Below are 19,546 nucleotides of genomic sequence, written 5' to 3'. Positions count from 1 at the left end.
TCAGGTGCTTGTGGTTTTCCTGTTGCCTTCTGGTCATTCGGAAGCCTTTTTACCTTTCTTGCTTTTGCCTGTATCAGCCCTTCTGTGACTCAAATTTGTAGAATCATTGTATTCGTGGACTCGCGCCCTATTGAAGTGGATTTGATTTGCACTGGCCACAATGAATTTTTAATTTTCATGTAACATATGTTTGATATGGAATGCTACCTTTCACTGTCTGCTGTGCTAAATGATGAGAAAAAGCTTTGATCTTTTTCAACATTCTTACAGTCCATTAGCTGGCCCAAATTTAGCAGCGAGCAATGTGACATGTTTTGGATGTATTCAAGATATTTTGGTTGAATTGTGGTGCTACTTAATTATTTTTGAAGGCTTTTTGTTAATAACAAAACGAGCATTGTTACTGGGAGAATTACCGAGCCACTTAGCTTATTTTCACTTTCTAGCAGTTGCCTTCCCGTTTGTTAACATTTATTTTTCTATAGTACTGAGCTCAAAAATAAGTAGCATGAATTAGCTGTAGGCTGTTTTTTTTTTTTTTTCAATGGATGCAGCAGTTTTTAAAAAGATCGACCCATTAAAATATATTTTCTCACTGTGTTGTGGTGTAACATATGCGCACAGATGAACTAAATTTGGAAAGAACTTTCAATTTGCCGAATGGTTGTAACATGCTAATGAAGGCCAGGGATGGCGATTCTGTACGAGTATAAGCTGCGACACTAAATGGTCAAAAATGAAGTGTCACATATCCCAGTGCTTTAATGATATTCAACACAAACTTTCCCTTCTAAAGCCTGGTCATTCAAGCTTAAAGCCCGAGCACTTCGATCTTGTGACACGGGTCACAAAATTGGTAGAGGTCCAATCTCTACGCAGTGGCTTGCATCAGTAGTGATGTCTCTGTGCAGTGCACTCTGCAGTCACTAATTCCTCTGTCACGCGAGCAATATCAATGCCCATTGAGTCAATGGCCATTGAAATTTTCGAGGGCCATCGAGATGCAACGCTACCGCACAGATATTCAAATACTTCACATTTCGGCGTTACCCACAGGCAGTAACGGCGGAACAATAACAGGCTAACTATACGCATTAGTTTCAGATGTTTCAGAAGCATTCATTTTGCGCCAGCGAAGCCGCCACAGCTCGGTGGTCGTCTTTGCAGCATTTGCAATTGCTATCGTTATATAGTACTAGTGGAACTATTCTTGGTCCCGGTTGTCGCAGAACGCGCTCAAAGGCGAACACAGGCAGAACGCTGCAGTACGCCAAAGAACAGGTTGTTTACATCTGACCATATCACATTCCGCAGAGTGATCATTTTTACCGCCGAAAAACTGGTTGATGAAATGGTTAGTGTAGTCTAAAACATTGTAATTGAATCAAAACAGATATTTTCTTTCTTCGAAGTTTCTATGTCTCAGTGTTGGGCTGCTCTAAGGGCACTTGAGATTTCATTCACGAAACTCATTGAGTCAATAATGCCCATTGAGTTCAATGGCCACTGAAAACTGTGTGGCAGTGGTCGATCCCCATCAACCCAGTGGGCATTGAAACTGCCCTTGTGGCAAGGGTATAAAGGTTTTGAGTCATGGTGCACAAGACAGAAGGGAGGCATGAGGGCATGTGATGCACATTGTCTCATGAACAGCATTCCAGAATCGCTCACCACTGTTTCAATCAAGAGGGATAAGAAACTGATGTACAAGACATTTTTGTTCCTTCACTGGCCAGGGTTTCGATACAATACCCTACCTTTGGTGTTCCTTGATCACGACACCTGTGCACTTGTTGATTTCTACGCACCTGGTGGCACATTTGAAAGAGCCGGTTTTAGTAATATTGCCAAAAAGAAAAAGTGCCCAGGAACGTGAATGTGGTTTTAATAAAACAATCTATACAGGGTCTTGCGCTACCGAACACTTTTCTTTTGCCTCTCGTCATGACGATGGCGCTGCTGGCTTTGCTGCTTTTCCCTCTTTCCATTTTTCCTTCTTCTCACTGGAAAGTTGAGGAATAGAAAATTGATTCTTACAGACTGCAGGATAGAAACAAACACACAATATATGACCTTGCCAAATTCTAGCTTGACAGGGCTTCGTAGGAGCTAGGCCCTGCTACAGAGAGTGATGAACAAAACCCTGTCGAAAAGTTTTTCAAGAAATGTGGGGAAAGACGTATTACCCGAACTGCATGATTTTAAAAATGATTTGATTAACAGTATACAAGGGCAATTATTGACACTTTCACTTCATAAAAATGTAGATTAGCATTTCTTTGCTAAATATATGAGGAGCCCCTACTTTATTCCTCTCAGAATTCACGCATCTGCAAAACAGATTTTAACAGACTAGGTACTTTGACGACAATAACTGGGATTGCCTTCTCGTTTCTGGATGCTTTGCCCCATACACCAACGCAGCGTAAAGAAGCCATTGCGATGGGCAACTCTCAGCGCATTCTTGCTCCTCACGCTACCTTCACCAGTCTGGCCTACTTCTATGTTAGTGCAAAGTTGTTCCCAAATGCTTTGCTCCCTTTCTTTTAAGGCGTTGCGAATAAAAACAGCCTCTCTCCGATTCAACGGCCCTCTGAGTTTAGCTTCGTCCTTTTGCAGCACATCACAGCAGTGCCGCTTCCTAGCTCTTGCGCAGCGCGTTCTTGGACTCTGCCCGTTCGTACATTGGAACACACGCAGTTGATCGCCAGCCGTAATATGAGACCACAGTCTCTGGAAAATTTAAAGATCATACACGAGAACATAACCGGGTGATTTTTGCAGCCTACAATTTTGAATGTATGAACCAGGAATTCAGCAACGAGGTTCTACAGCACAAAACAGAGCTGATACAAAAACGAATTTTAAATAAAGACCTCACTGCACAGAAACAAAAAGTATAATTCTTATAACCACATATAACTTGGCTAATATTTAGGTGCCAATTATTCAGAAGATGCCCCTGCTTCATTTTAAGGGCAATAACAACCTAAATATTTCAAACAAGCTACACATTGCGGCACACGCTAATGACAGTGTTTTCTCCTCTTGACAAAGCATTGAAGATGTATTTAATGATGCCAACAGATGAATGGAACATCTCAACTGTTCTTTAAATTCAAATCTGTGACTATTTTAATTTATGGTTTAATGAGAGTCTGTATTGGTCAGTTCACAAAGGGTCCCACCAAGCAGATATTAGTAACGAGAGAGAAAATGAATAAGCGTATTAAAACAGCTTATTTCAATGTATCTACAAAAACAGCCATGTTCCATGTTAATATAATCTCATTCAGAATGAACATTACATCCGCTCTAAAAGTACCTAGCTCGGATTTAGACTCTCCTGCTAATATACTCTGACAATGTCTACATTTTGCCTTTAGTTTGGGGAATGTAGAAACTAACCTCATGCCGCTTTTCAGGTGGAAGAAAAGAGCTCTAAAATCAGTCTGTAACCTTGATTTCCTTGCACACACTAAGCCATTTTTAAAAAAAAAAGCTTGGCTAACAGTATGCTTCCCATAAATCCGGCGTACAAACATAAGTTCATAAGTTGTCACAAAATTCAGTCTCACACACACACTAATCACATGTGGTAATTAGACTTCTGCCAACAAACTCCTGAGGCATGCTACAATTTCAATGCATGTTAACGCAGTGCATCCTCTGTACAAGCAAAAGAACTTGAAGCTCTGCTAAATCGCCACACAGTGACAGAATGTGCGGACAATGTAAGGTGCAATATTTTAGAATGATGCATGGCAGAGTGATATCTTTAATGGCGTACAATATTTGTAAGCCACGCTTGCATTGCAGTGCAGTTCAGCACTACAAAATGAGTCACGCAGGCTGTAAACCAGCTTTGAAATGGCTCTGCCCATTTCAGGTACACTGGTTGCCTCACCTGTACTCCTGAATCCAGTAGTTATGCTGCCAGTATCGGAATTCTGGCACTGTCAATCCATATGCCTTCGTACCAAGGCTCATAAGTGTCCCTCCGGCAAGCCTGCAAGGAATGGAGGAAGATAAAAAGGGGGACAACAGTGCGAATGGCTTCCACCTCTTTCGTCACCCCTTGCAGATCCCCATTCACATTCATGCATTTGCTACTCACTTAGTCTCTAACCTCTGCATCTGTGCCTCTGTTATGTCACAGATACTTGCTAGCATACAGCCGTAAGCTACGAACATGATGTGAAAGACCATCAGGGCAATGTGTCTCCATGGCTTAGGGGTAACTCGTGGTCCTAACTCGTGGCCCAAGAGTGCCGCTGAGTTCAATTCACATCTCAAAAGAGAAGCCCAAGCTTGTAGCACCTGCCAAATTTGCCGCTCACAACCCGCTGACCAATCAGTGGCTATGTCACTGGCCAGAGGCATGCTGACGCCACGTTTTCTGGAAAATTAGGCCTTTGATGCTATTACGTTAAAATGCATCCATCATCGGCCAATGCTACGCTCGTCGTGAGCAGGAAACAAAAGTTATGAAAGGTGCCGAGCTGAACTCGAATTTGGAGGGGTACTTGTGCTTTGCAAAGGAAGGCCGAGATGGAGAAGTAGTGGCAAACATACTATGACGGCGCCCTAACCTTGGGTGCGCCCATTTCTAACCCCATCAGAACTGGATAACCAGCAACAGCGCTCTTTACTCATTTATTTTTACATACAGCAACCTCAATCAGGCTGTTACAGGAGCAGGCTAGAGGGAGAGGAGAAGAAAAAATAGGATCTTGTACACACACAACAAATGCGCACAAGAATTACAGAATATATAATAAACTGCAATAGGTCCCTAAAACTTGTTTACTTACTACAGGCAGCAACGAGTGTCCTCCTGTGGCAATAGAAATCGGCAAGGCTAACGTTACAAGATGGCTGTCTTGTGGCCCAGGCCCAGCTAGACAAGATTCTCTATGACCAACAGAATGTGGGATTTGTTGGTTACATACTTTGTTATTATGCGCTATGGCAATGGCGAATCTTGCCTACTCGAAGGCATTCGTTGTGCAAGCTATTACGATAACAAAAATTTACCGATGATTACCACTCTTGCATAGCGTGACATTCTGCAAAAGTGGCAGTATGCGGTAGCTACAGAGACTCTATCATGCACAAATAGAAACTAGTTTGTACCGCTTCCCCTTTACCTCTCTTTTCTATCCTCACACTGCATATTTCCCCACCATTGCCCCAGGTCCAGAAAACGTGCCCTTAACTGCCGTCACATTAAAGAGAGAGAACAAACTACAGCATCATGAGTGGCAGTCAGCTGGTGTTTATTTGTCCTGCATGAAAAGTCTCACACCCGCACACGTGGGAGAGACAGTGTCTAAATAGAGGATCTTTAAGTGTGACAGCACACTTCTCTGCTCTGCGGAGATGGCAGAGGCACGGATAGACGAAGGAGGGGAGGGAAGATGAGTGGCACTGTTCTGGCTGTATGGATCCATGGTGCCCTCCGTGGTTAGCTGAGCAAAGCAGTGACTGCACCAGTTGCCGTTACGGCCACACGGATTTATGGCGCCCTTTTTATGCAACAGCACGAACGTGCTTGCGGCATTTTCGTCAGTTTAAACTGCTGTCACAGAATGACTTGTTGCACAGGGGCCAAACTATGCTTTGACCACATCACAAAAACTGTCACAAATCTGTAAATCAGTCCCCATTACTATTGGTCAACAGCTCAGTCAGCCAAAATCATCAATAGAGGCGCGGCTAGCCGATCGGATTGTGACATTTGTGATGTGATCGGAGCGAATTCGGTCTCTGGTGTGCTGATCATCAGCAAAAGATGGATCATTCCTATACTTACTCAACAAGGTCCACACAACTGTAAGGCTCAGTATGCAGACAGCACGACACGCAAGACGAGAAACGGCCTTTATGCTGTCAAGGTTCTACATAAAATTCTGACATACAGCTCCTAATATGCATCGCACATTTCACTAAAACATGCAGTGCCAGACTACTGCTCAACTACTCCACACCACCAAAAAATTTCAGAAAAAAAATAGCACACCAATTGTGCAGCCATGAATGGTATAGGTTCCAGTGTAATCCCAAAATGGTTCCTCCTTTTTCTCAAGAAATTGCGACTATTTTGCACATTGAATAGAATACATTAGATGTTATACAACATTCTCTTCTACAGCACTCCATATAGCTCTCACATTTGCATCATGTTGACAAAGAAAATTGTGCACGTCACAATCACAATGTTATGGTTATACCTCGTGTCATTCCACTGAAGCACCTGCGCACACATGCATTGGTAAAACTTGTGGCATTCACGGCAGATCAGAGGCCTCTGCCATATCTGTCCAAATGACCCCGTCTTGTGCCAGCTGCAGTCACCTTACCACCGCAAGTCTTTTAACCTCATCCAGGCCGCTGACTTTCTGTTGAACCCTAATGCATTTGCCTTTCCTTAGGTGGTATCCACTGCATTGCCTTTAGTGATCACCAGTTATATTTTGTTAAGATACATGCCCATCTCCTTTTCCCAATGTCAGCTTTAAAGAGTTAGCTCCATGTGTGTGAAAAAGAGAGTGGCGCAATGAGGCAGCGTAGTGAAGCAAAACCGTTGTTCGTTCCTTCGCTTAGCGAGCAACCCCCATGCAAGTGAAGGCGACAGCGACATCTACAACAGTTTCGATGCCTACGCGACTCCGCAGCTCCATAAATGCTCCTATAGTCTGCTCTCTGTTCTCTCCTTGAAAAGTTTACAGGCCTTCCTATTAGCCAGAGCAAAATAAACATTTTCCCTACAACAACGGTATAGCTACAGCGAAGACGGATTCATGGGGGAGGAACACAATCTGGCTGTGCCAGTGCACTCTGGCTTAGTAACCACACCCGTAAACTGTTTCTCGATTTGGTTTTGAGAGAGCAAACTATGCAAGTGAAACTTTGCATTGCGAGTGATATCGCACATACAGCTGGAGCGCAGCAGCAATGAGAATCGAGCATCCCTACCACCTCAGCTCGCATATATCACCGTGGTGCACTCGCTTGTATAGCTCACTCTAACTGTTGCATTCTCCTCTACTGATGAGCACAGCATTTCATTTATTTCAATGCTGCAAATATTTCACAGCTAATGCAAAATTTCTACGGTAGCGATGCAGCAGCAGCGGCATAGAATACTGAGGAGAAGCTATATGACAAACCAAAAATGGCCAGCGAGAGTATGATAGGCTAACTGCTTGATTACTGGGCAAAGAGCGAAGTTTTCTATTTCAGCAGATCAGAGCGACAATGCAAGGTACACATGCATTCCTTTTTCGCTCAACGCCTACTGCTGTCGCGTTTGCGTGAAGTTTTGAGTACATGGAGCTCAGCCTTAACTATCATTTGTTCCCTGACTGGCTTTTAACCTTACGTCCATCTCTTCCACTGCTTGCTATGCTGTCCTCAGTTTCACCAAAGGCTTTTCTTTTAAACAGCCTCCAGGTTTCTGCCCCACAGAAGGGTGCCTGCAAAGAAGCAACTATTATATTGCTTTCTCTTGACGGACACTGGTAAGCAGTTTATTCACCACCTCAAATCGCTTTACAAATGCACTGAACCTCTTTTTTTTCACATTACTAGCCATTCCCCTTGTGCACTCACTATACATGTCCTGGACAGATGTATTTTTTCACCACTTCTTGAACCTTAGTGCCTATACTGTGTAGGTAGACTAACCCAAAGCCTCGTGAATAAGTGCATGGTAGCATTCGCAAGCACTAATGTGCTCCAACCATCTTGCTTTCAGCAGAGCACCCACTGAATGAGTGCCCCCCCCCCCCCCCCCCCCCCCGGCAGACTCACCCCAGTAGGCCTCCGAGACCGGCACCGATGAGCGAACCCGCAATTCCCATGTTCATTTTGAAGAGGAAGCCCGCAAGTGCTGTGGGGGTTGGGAAAGAAGGCAACTCAGTACACAACGGTAATGGCAATGAAAAGACTCAAAGAAACTTTCTCATGCAGCAAGCACTCAAGGTGCCTTAGGAGCCTCGAAATTGCAATCTGCACCACAGCGCAAATATGGCAGCTAGTATGGCAGAGCTTACAAAGCGGTACATACTGAACGTAAAGTGCAGAAAAGTTGTCTCAGGAGGCTGTAGGCCAGCTGCCAAGACATGCTCCAGGAGCACAGACAAAGAAGCGCATCGACACAGGACAGCAGCGAAAGGACGTAGCAATGCATTACTAGCAATTACTTCACGCCGCCGCTTGCACCACTAAAATTGCCTTTACAATTGGTGCATTCCCATGGCTTCATCCCCTAACCCTAACTCATAGGTATCAAAGGACAGCAAGAGGAATCAGTCACAAGCAGCACAGCTACTGGCTGACCAAGTTGGTAGAAATTGTACTGAACACGGCAGCCAAGTTTGACCTCCCAGTGTAAAGCTCACTAAGCCAGTTCGTGATAAGTTAAGCCCAAATATATTGAACCCAGGCATTTTTAACTATTGACTATAGCCAACATGCAGATTATGTCCTTGAAAATCCTGTGCTAAAGCATAGGAAGGTCATGCAATATATTGCATTGCATACCACTCCCCTGCAAGTGGCGCTTCTCCTAATAGCATCCTTTGATTGCTTTTCATGCATTAATGAGGGCTTATTCACACTTTAGATGAAGGAGGGAGTCTTTGGGGATCTGTATGCCTTTTCTCACTGTGTGAGGAAACAGGGCGATGCTTCGAGAGATGAATCAACCGCACTGCCTTGGGAACCTGCTGGCTGTGCTCGTGATGTCAAACCGCATGGCGAGGAAGATTTGGGGTGTGTTTGAGGGTAGCTTTCGACTTCCTAAGCTCAAGTTTCATGATGCGTCACCGCCATACAGTGAAGCCCTTTTAGCCAATGAATGTACAGTTACCACTCCTGCATAATGTACTTTGCTTGCTTCCTTGCCATGAGCATTGCAAAAACCAACAGCATCTTTATTTTGGTCAACAATTCTTCTCTTCACAGTGTGGTGGTGACAAGATCAGACACTTTATCACAGACAGTTCCAAAGCACCGTTCCTGCAGCTTGGATGCAAATGAGGTTCAGCCTAGCAATACACTGCCAGCATGCTGGTGGGCAGCACGTCATGGCGAGGAGCGTGGCAATAGCATGTGTAAAATATATTCTTCAGTCTAGACAAAGTAAGCTTATATACTGTCATATATATATATATATATATATATATATATATATATATATATATATATATATATATATATATATATATATATATATATGCATAATGTCGATATATCAAACTATATGGGTGTGTTCAAATGGTGGACAAATGGTGGAACAGTAATCGAGGTCTCATGACCGTTTTTTGTTTTCAATGAAATTTTCATATGTGGTGGACAGATGTCTCGACACAAAGGAATGAACCTTAGTTTTATGAGATATGGCATAGTTTTCTCGGAAAAAAAAATCGTATATCACTAGAGGTGGAAAATGCAGTTTCAACCATTTCAAAAAGTTTCACGTTTGGAGACCTACTGCTTCCACACTAAGAGTTTGTCATATATTATATTTACCCAATAAATTTATGCAACGTTTATTTTTAAAAAACTATTATAAACACCTTTTGTTGTTGCAGCTGATTTAGTAAAATATTGTAAACTTTGCTTCAGGAGTGACGCGCTGCAAAATTGTTCATTTCCAGCCTTAAATACTGGCATGACGGCTTAAGTTGTTTGCACTAATACTTTTTCTCTTTATTATGTGGGTTAAGTTCTTGATTCCACATAAAATTTGAAGCTCTAGATTGCTGCGTTTTCTCCACAAGGCATTAAATTTGCCCGAAATTTGAAAACAAAAAAAAAGAGGGCAACTTTGATTCGAGTTTAAAAAAAAACAGCTTCGAATTTTATTAAAATCCCTTTCAAGAATCGTCAGTACCTCAGAAATATTACAGACTAAAAAAGTGTTGCATTATATTGTTTAAAATTATAAGAAAAAAACATAAAACCTGGTGCTGGCCCTGAAAATTGCCAATATTCAGCCCTACATTCTCGCACGACTAAATGTGTTGCCACTGAAACTTTTTGTATATATTATGCAGGCCTTGTTCTTTATTTCTGTAAAAATTTGAAGCTCTAGATTTATCCATTCTTTCTCCATATTATCTTGAAATTAGCCAAAATTCAAGCATATCAAAGAATGGACAACTTTGATTCGAATTTTAAAAAACTACTCAGCTTCGATCTTTATTGAAATCAGCTAAATACAATCATAAGTACTTTATAAGTATCAGGCACTAAAAAGTCTTGCATTGTGTAAACTAAATATATATAGAAATAAACATAGCCTGAGTTGCTTTGAGACGTCAAACTCCACATGCAAGCAAACAAACCCCATTAAGCTAGTTGCTTAACCATTGTGCTGAGCTGCCCGGACTGGTAACTAATGACAGCTCAAAGGTGCTTTTAGAGATAGCTGCGGTTAACGAAAACCCCAGCTTAATACCATATTCTTCTTAAAATAATAAGAATTCCTATCACACAATATTTAAATTTCAACTTGCCTCCTCCTGCAACATGTTCCGCTATGCCGAACTTATTCCTATATGTGAATCCTGCGATGACGGTGGTCCTGAAATAAAGGAAATCGAGCAATAAATGAAAGTATCTTGGCAGTAGGCTAAACTTTTGCTTAAAATGGACACCCCAAACTAACCTGCAAACAGAAGCCTGACAGCACGATAGCTACAAATATGTTGGTTAGTAACTAAAGCCATGGGCTGTCTTTCTATGAACAAATTTATTTAGTCAACACATTCCTTGAAAAACTGCCACATAAAAAAAAACCATTCTAGTATTCATACAGTCAAGCCTGCTTATAACAGCTGCAGTTTTAACGAATGCTTGCTTATTAACAAAGGTAGTGCTGCTGTAAAAATATGTACTGAGGCTATGGCACTGTGTTCCAGACAAAACAAACAAACCCAATCTCACCACACTTGTATAACGACCAAAGAGGCGGATAAATTTGTCCCATAGTCAAATAACATGAGTACTCCTTGTGTGCTACGAGACTTAATTGCGATACCCAGATCTCACGAACAGCCCCCGCCCCCTAAAGAAAGTGTCGGCCTCCCGGAAAAAATAAAAAAAGGCGGCACTGCAAGAGCAGTTCACAGCAGCCAACCATGTCCCAACAGGCTACAAGGGGACAGCATGTAAAGCGGAAGCATGGCGAGTGTAAGACGGGCAGCGTTGAAAGCCAAGCTATGCACACCAAAGATGATGAACCAATAACAGCAATTTGAGAAGTTTTAGCACCAGCTATAAAGGTATGCCTTGCTGGCCCTACCTACTGGTCATGTGGCACACATCCCCTGGCCGACAGGATTTCTACCTTCTGTGCTGCTGTCACGAGAAGGCAGCAAATATTGTACTTTCTGCATGCACACATGCTACAGACGAGAAAAGTGGCAGAAGCATATTTTATTTCAAAGGACATCAAATACGTCAGCAAGACTTCCCTTGCTCTTTCAAGCAGTTTTTTTTTTAGCAACTTTTTGATTAGCTGATGAACCAAAGTATGTCTCAAGCAAAATCTTCATTTTCGTCACATTTGTTTTTGTCTGGGCATTGGATTAAAGGCTGAGGCTGAGTTGTTAGCCAGCGCTTGTCCTGTAGCTTCTTTTCATCTCGTCCTATGTCTTCCTGTTTGTGCTAATTTTATTAACAATGGATGTTTACTGACTTGCCCAACAAAGCATAGTATTGGTATGCTACGGTAGCTTCACCATTATACATCCTCATTGGTCAGGAACGTAGCTGCTGACCTATCGCCACTTGATATGAGTGCCTCAATTGCTACTGGCACTATTGCGTGTTGCAGAGCTTAAAAAAAGATGCCCGCAATGGAATTTTCCAAGATATAATCACCATTTTTGATTTGGTATTTTCTGGTTACAACTAGGCAAGTCTGCTTACTATGAACTTCGAATGAAATGAACACAGTCCACGTAACCATCATGTTTGTTACAAGTGCTTGCCAGCAGTAGCGCATTAAAAAAGATAGTGAGAAGACGAACAGAACATGACATCACATGCTAAGGCATAACCCCCAAAAATTTTTTTACTATTTAAGGTAGACACCCACTCAAATTAATCTGTTGAATTAAATTAAAGGAGAAGAGACACCAATACAGTAGAACCTTTTTATAGTCAAGTGACTGGGACCAGAAAAAATCTTGACTATATCAGGGTCTTTACTACATCAGTTGCTGGTGATACACGGTCCTGAAGATGCTGTCTGGTAGTTAAACGGCCATTTACTGAACACGTCTTGTTGCTTGATGAAAAAAAAACACTCTGATATAGCTTCTATCTCTCTCTTATCATCTCTTCGTGCAATTTTTTTCAGTTATAAAATTTTTTTACATCTAGTGGAAGTACCTTTAAGCATGAGGACAACGTGGCTACGAATACAACCGAGTTTTATTTCATGTGCATGAACACAGTGTCACTTTTTAATGTTTCTATTTTTTAAAAGGCAATAAATGATAAATGCGCGTGGCAGTCAAGTGCTGCAAGACCACACACACTGCACCTCCACTTCTTGCCCCCTCTGCCTCATGCTTTGTGCTGCACAGTAGTATGAACATTCACCCGTTTCTTCCCCTTCCTTATTTCTTGCTGCACTTTTACTCTCCCTTATTTTCTGAACGGACTACGCCACTTCTTTTCCATGCTTGTAGACAGCTTTACTTTTTTTTCCCTACGCGCTGCACGCTTTCCCTCACGGCTCCAAGGCCTCCGTAAAGTAGGCTTCTCCAGAATACTGCTAAGCCTAGTAGTAAAACCACTTATACGAATACTCTGTGTTATTTTTCTGTTTTCAAGTACAAAAATATCTTTTCCTCACGATTCTAGGCATTGCATGGGCGCCATATCGTGGGACTCATCGCCGCGGCCAAACACACTTTACTATAACCAATTTTTACCAAACATGTCTTTACTATAAAGGGGGAAAATGTACAGTTGTCTATGGAAGATGAACTGGGACTTCGGTTTCACTTTACTATATCCGAGCTTACTATAGCGGGGTTCTATAGTATGAATGAGTCTTTTCTTTTCAACAGTGTGCAAGACAATAGTGTACATGAGGCAAGATATACAATTCAGCTATGCCAGCTACGTAATCTATAATTGAATTTTTTTCTCGTGCATTTTTGATTTCAGTTTCAAAAGTTGCAGTTTACTCCTTTAAAGGGGTATCAATGTTAAATTCTTAGTTGTGTTTGTTTTTGTTGTTGGTAAGTTGGTAAGCATGTACCATTGTATGGTATTTGTCATCACCACATAAAAAATTTACAATTAGGTTCTTTTTAATGCTGTTAATTGTGGTTTCGGTCTAACAGCCAAATGGTGGCTATAATATCCAAGCCCAGGTCATGTGAGGCATAAACAAAATGCAATGTAATTAATTATAGGTTTTTAATCATATATTATAATCTATGATCAATATCAATGTTTTAATTGGAAACAACTCTCGAGTGACTTGCCCCAAAGGCTGGAATGAGAGCATATCAAAAGAAAATTGCATTATTTCTTCTGTTTTTGTGTGCTTCATGTGGCCTTTCAGTTTCGACAGCCAAATGCGGGCCGCGAGTTGATCACCATGAACAGCTCGATGTCATGGCCCTCATTCGGCTGTCAAAACTGAAGGCGAAGTCAAAACACAAGAGAAGCACTGCTATGAAAAATCACCAACAGGTGTAGGCTCATGCCCCGCAGTGCTCTATGTTTACTAACATCTTGCTCGTTGTTATAAAGAATAAGCAGTTGATATTTAGTGTCTGCACACATTAAAGAAAGCCAGCATTTTGAATACCATAATTGTGTTATGCTTACATATAAATAGCTGAGAAAGTTCCTGTCCTCCAGCCAACCCTAAAGGCACCTCTAGCGAATGCCAAAAACATTGCGTCCTGGAGTTCACGCTGCAAGGAAAGGAAAGAATGAAAATTAAAAGTCGTGAGCAACTAGGAAACACGTCAAAACCCTTTGTAACTGCAAAAGAAGTACTCGATTGTTTAGGAAGTCACAAGGCTTAGCAGAGGCACAGGAAGCATGGTCTTCCAATGATAGCCACACCATCCCAACAAACTACACGTGTACTCATGCCTGAGCTGCCTGGCATAACTGAGGTGCACAAATCCCACGGGAAGTTTATGGAATGTGACTTTGAGAAGGAATTTCAATACTTTGCATGTGAGGAGCAGTGCTTAAAATTTAGTAGTGCACTGCATGATTTGCAATGTCAAAGGAAGGTGGCACTTTAAACTGTGTGGAAAGAAGACAATGAAATTAACTTCATTTGTCTAACGTGCAATTTTGTTGCGCATTCACAAGGATGACAGCACCTTTGCTTCTTCAGACTAGAAGACAGCACTGTGGATGTTGTGTTTAGTGCCGGGAGACAGAATCTCAGCTGTGAGCTTGTCTATTTTGAGCCTGCCAAGAGAGATGAGAAAATTCTAGCATGGCAACAACAGTGATCTGTAATCTCAAAAGCATAGCAAGCAGCATTCCACTTACTGGGGGAACTGTGCTTGTGTGACGGGTTACAACTCTGCTGCAGGCATGTCCTTAACTTATTCCTTTTTTCCCTCACTGCCTTCCTTTCCCTCTTCTGCTTAATCGTCCCCCTAACTTTCCTTTCCTGCTCTTTCTTTCTCACTCTAGGTTTGTGAGTGAAAGGCTTTCCTCATCTGCCTCACTTGCATCTATAAAATTAAAGCTGTTGCTATAATATCACCATGCAATGCTTTTAGGACATCGCAACAAGTGGGATGTAATACCGGCATTGTGACAGCTGCATATTTCAACATTTCAGCGTAAAGTCTTTTCTAGCAACAATCTCAAGTGCAGCACAAGCAAGACCAATGCCTATATTCTATTGCGGATTATTGTGGATGGTACAGCAGCCTGAAAACGCATGACGGAAAAAGACCACACAGACGAACGCTGACCTGCAAACAATTTCTGATAGAGAAAGAACAAGCAATGTACAAAAACGTTTGTTCTTTCTCAATAAAACATAAGTTTCAAGTCAGTGCTCATCTCTGAAATCTGTTTCCTTCGTCTATTTTTGCACTGTGCCATGCCTTAGTTAATTGTTACCAACTTGCCCAGCTATTCATCTTTCAATGTTATTGAATGAAACCGCATTGGGCACAAGACCAAATTTAAATAAAATCCTGTTAAGGCCCAAATGTTACCAATATACAAGGGTCTCAAGTTTATGCGGCCAGTGAGATGCATGCGGCTCATAGGCTTCAAGGGTCACAGCTACAGTTGTTGACAGACTTCACTCATTTCATCTTATTTTCCAATGCAGATAGATATTCCACAGCCGGAAATAATTCCTTGATGTATAGTTGCCACTGCCTACATCACATACGTCAACAGTGAGCATTTCGTGATAAGGCTCACACAACTTTGAGTACAACTGAAGATAAATAAAACTAGAGGAAGTTCTAGTTTTGCTCATTTTTTCCTGTTTTCCTTTTTCCTTCGCCCCTCCCTCCCTTCTTCTCCCTCTCCAGCAATTGGTTTTCGGGACACTGTGCATAATACAAGCAACACAACTACCACTGCAAAATCTGCACCTACTAAGTCGTTTTCAAATGTTAAACCTCTTAACTGATCAACTAAGGCAAACTGCAATTTATTTTCTTCCATTTCCTCTTTTTCCTTTCTGTTCCCTGTAAATTTTTGTCACAGTCAATAGGCACAACCTTCATCATGCATGTCAGGCAGAAAAAAAAACTCTACTGTCATCGAAAAGCAAAATGAACTTTACGTTAACTACAATGTACTAACACGAAATGACAAGACATGGTAACCACAGACCTTACGAATACAGACGTGAAACAGCATGGAAACGCAATGAAATATTGGTCAGTTTTATGAAATGCACAGACCGATGCCTGCTTGGCATTGAGAAAGGAAGTGGCCTGGTTTCGACGTATGTAGTCTATCCTGGCAGTCGTGGAGTAGTTCCATCCACCAACCATGGACCCTATAATGGCACCAACGAAACCTGCAGACTCCACCATCTGCAACTCTGGCCCGGGACCGGAACTGCAGGAGCATCAGTGTGAAAATTAATAACTTTCCACTTTGGCAGAGCAGTGACTGACAGGAAAGTAGCAAACCCTTGGTGCCTTTCTTGGCTTTAATAACTGCTGCCTTCTTTCACATACAGTAGAACTGCATTCCAGCGTTTTCTGGTGGTGCAAAGGCTGGTTTTGAGAAGTGCATAGCATGGCTCCCCTGATGTACTTGTCTGTTAGTTTGACTGCACTTTAGTTGTGCATGCATGTTTAAACAAACAAATGGTAATCATAACAGATTGCGTGGTCTATCCATTTTTGTGTACGACTGTGCACATTCTAATGAGCACTCCATGGTTCTCGCACAGCTTCCACAGCACCCAACCGCTCCATTCAATCAGCTTTCTATCCATTGCGTACAAGGTATTTACTAGGTCAATCACTAATAGAATCACAGCAACTTCAGACTTTGATCAATCAAAAACAGGCTTTTTGAAAAGGTTACTCTACAATAGTTCACATCGATACTACCGACCAGATGACAGAAAAATGCTCGGAATAAATCAAACTTTATACATAGCATTCATTTATTATGACAAAGCATTTATATCAACAGAACACTGAGCAGTCATGCAGCCATTGTGAAACCAGGGCATGGTGATCTATATGTTAATGTACTAGAAAATATCTATAGAGGCTGCACAGCAACTACAGCTCTCCATAAATAAAGTGATAAAATTCCAGTAAGGAAGGGAGAAGGTGACATGATCTCTCTAGTGCCATTCACCGCTTGCTTAGAGGAAGTACTCGGCTTGATTGGGAACAGTTAGAGATAAGGGTTGCTGGAGAATACCTCGGTAGTCTGATATTCGCTGATGACATTGCTTTGCTACGTAGCTCAGGTGACGAATTACGAAGGATGACTAATGACAGACAATGAAAGTGGAACAGTAGGCCCAAAAATTATCGTGCAGAAGACTAAACTAATGTTCGACAGCTTCGGAAAGGAACCGTAGTTTGCAATAGGCAGCAAGGCGCTGGATATGGCAAAGGGTCTACTTAGGACAGGTAATAGGTGCCGACCCAGATAACGAAAGAGAAATGACTAGAAGAATCAACTTGATTTAGAGCCCATTTGGCACATACTATCAGATGATTGATAAAAGCTTACCGATATCCCTCAAGAGAAAAGTTTAAAACAACTGCATCTTATCGGTACTCACTTATGGGGCAGAAACATGAAGGCTAACGAAAAAAGTTCAACTTAAATTGAAAGCCAGAGAGAGTTATGGAACAAAAAACAGTGGGTGTAGCATTATTAAACAGGAAGCATGCAAATGGGTCAGGGAAAAAATGTGAGTTAACGACATTCTAGTAGAAATCAAGAAGAAATGGACATGGGCAGGTCATGTAATGCAAAGACAAGATAACTGGTGGTCTCCAAGGGTGACAGCCTGGATTCCAAGGAAAGGCAAGCATAACGGGAGGCAGCAGAAAGTTAGGTAAGCAGGTGAGATTCGAAAGTTTGCGAACATCAAATGGATACAGCTGGCACAGGACTGGAGTAATTGGACGAATATGGGAGTGGCCTTTGCTCTGCAAAAGATGTAATGAGGCTCGCCATGATGATGGTGATAACATACACTGCTGAATTTTTGTAGAGGGTGGCGGCGTTCAATGTAATTTGCCACCAAAACTTAAAATGTGCACTGAGAGCTGTTCTCTGAAAGCGAGGTGCTCAAACCTCAATCAATGTTGTTGAAGTTCTGGAGGAGTCACCTCATGTGCTTGAGCTTTCCTTGCTGCTGAATCTCTCTCATAAGTTGCCGACACCCTAGCAAATGAAAACAAAACCACATGTAGATACGGCGAGGACGCGCAACTGCTCAAGACAAACTGAAGTCAAAAGTAGGCCTTCCTTGGGCCCCTAGTTGAAGTTCCTGGAAGATATTTGCCAGACTCGTCAACTGAGCTGAATTCATTTCGTGAAGCAATCTTCGGACACTTTGCAACTACTGTCACAATAAAAAAAAAAAATCCACAGGAGAATTAAGTGCAGTCACATGAATGATTCCGCATTCATAGTGAACCCTGATGAAAGCTCAATGCCATTTTTTTTATATTTGAGACTACCCGTCCACAAATAAACATTCATTCCACATCAGAGCTCACCAAAACAAGAAAGGAATGAAAACCAAAACTACAGGTGTCACACTAGCTGCCTAGATGGGGCTACGTGTTCAAACACACAGGAATTTGCATTGAACGATTTGAAAACCATAGTTGATAACTGGAGAAACAAGCTGTATGGCATGTACGTACCATAAATTTTCGTCATGCCTTCTCCTACGCCTGTGAACACGTCAGGCACCCTGAGGATCAAGCAATCCATTCTCAATGTCAAGGAATAATCGAATGAAAAGTGGAATCTTTTCAGATTTGAGCTCTGAAAGGATCGATTTTGAGGGCAAATGTTTTCATGAGGATGCTTTTTCCCGGTGGCCTTCCTCGGGGAAATTTTCACCGGGGATATTTTTTCTGGGGTCGTATCTTCCGGGGACGTTTTCACTTACACCCTTTGTTAACGGAATGAAATTATTTCACCCGTGTTGCTCCTTTCTTTACTTTTCTAAACAAGCTTCGAGCGAGATTTCGTTGTACGCATTTTGCACCTTATCATTTTGTACTTACATCGCCCAATATCAGGACGGCCTGATTTGTTACCATAGGCTGTAAAAGCGCGACCATTTACAAAGGTCGGGAGTCTCACTTTCTGAAATGAAGGTCGAGAAACTGCGACGACCTCTGGCGCTGCATGGTTATACACAAACACAACACACACACAAGAGAATTAAACCAAGACGTTCACACAGACAGATGTTCACAGCCAACTAGCCCGCTCGCAAGTACTACTGAGCTTTATGTCGAGAAACTGAATCGAAGGCCGCGTACATAAGCACGCTAGACATTCCACATTCTAGCTCCAGTCTCAGCTGACTTAAGTCGTAGCGAGCGAACCACATGTTGTTTACTCTTTTGTATTGGCACAAGCAAGCTGCAGAAAGTGCTTGCCAGACCTACCTAATATCAAACATCTTTTTCAAGCGGTCCATGCCAGTTTCGTTTGCGAAGGCTGTGCTCATTTGAGGATACTCCGGTCTAAACATTTCACTTCGCAGGCCCTCAGGGACACTGCTGATTTTCGAGTTGTCTTCAAAGGGCATCGTCGCTTTGATTAGAAGTCACCAAACATCTAGTTTATTTAATGTAAGGAAAACAGGCCGCATAAGAGCAGACAACGAAATAGCGCACGGTATGCTGCTGCAGTCTATTTTCACGTCCTGTTTCATCATCAGTAACTCAGTTTTACACATGTTTTACAAAAACTGAACTTTGTGCCACAAGTGCGACTATTGTTTTGGCATAAGCATTGCTTTAAAGTGTACAACAAATTAAGTGCGTGCAGTGTGACG

The 19,546-nt window shown here is 42.0% G+C and overlaps 1 protein-coding gene across 4 annotated transcripts; it reads right to left on the bottom strand.

Annotated features, from left to right (window-relative positions):
* Positions 1 to 1,861: 1,861 nt before the first annotated feature.
* 140up (RPII140-upstream gene protein) lies at positions 1,862 to 19,409 on the bottom strand. 4 transcript variants are annotated; one of them, XM_084578189.1, is made up of 8 exons: positions 19,155 to 19,291; positions 17,853 to 17,907; positions 15,942 to 16,101; positions 13,867 to 13,955; positions 10,527 to 10,594; positions 7,816 to 7,894; positions 3,908 to 4,009; positions 1,862 to 2,003 (listed from the first exon to the last, which is right to left on the bottom strand). In XM_084578189.1, exons 2-8 carry the CDS (start codon positions 17,891 to 17,893, stop codon positions 1,943 to 1,945), a joined length of 600 nt encoding a protein of 199 aa, XP_084434315.1. In that variant the 5' UTR covers positions 17,894 to 17,907; positions 19,155 to 19,291; the 3' UTR covers positions 1,862 to 1,942. The 4 variants fall into 4 exon arrangements, with proteins under 4 accessions (XP_084434315.1, XP_084434314.1, XP_084434317.1 ...); XM_084578188.1 differs by lacking the exon at positions 17,853 to 17,907 and having other exon boundaries at positions 19,155 to 19,409; XM_084578191.1 differs by lacking the exons at positions 17,853 to 17,907; positions 19,155 to 19,291 and adding an exon at positions 18,765 to 19,039.
* Between the last annotated feature and the right edge of the window lie 137 nt (positions 19,410 to 19,546).

Source organism: Amblyomma maculatum, chromosome 9 (genome assembly GCF_055883805.1).
Source record: "Amblyomma maculatum isolate TAMU_Amacu chromosome 9, ASM5588380v1, whole genome shotgun sequence".
NCBI lineage: Eukaryota > Metazoa > Arthropoda > Arachnida > Ixodida > Ixodidae > Amblyomma > Amblyomma maculatum.
The sequence above is the reverse complement of the archived record's forward strand: the minus strand, read 5'-3'. Positions and strand labels throughout refer to the sequence as shown.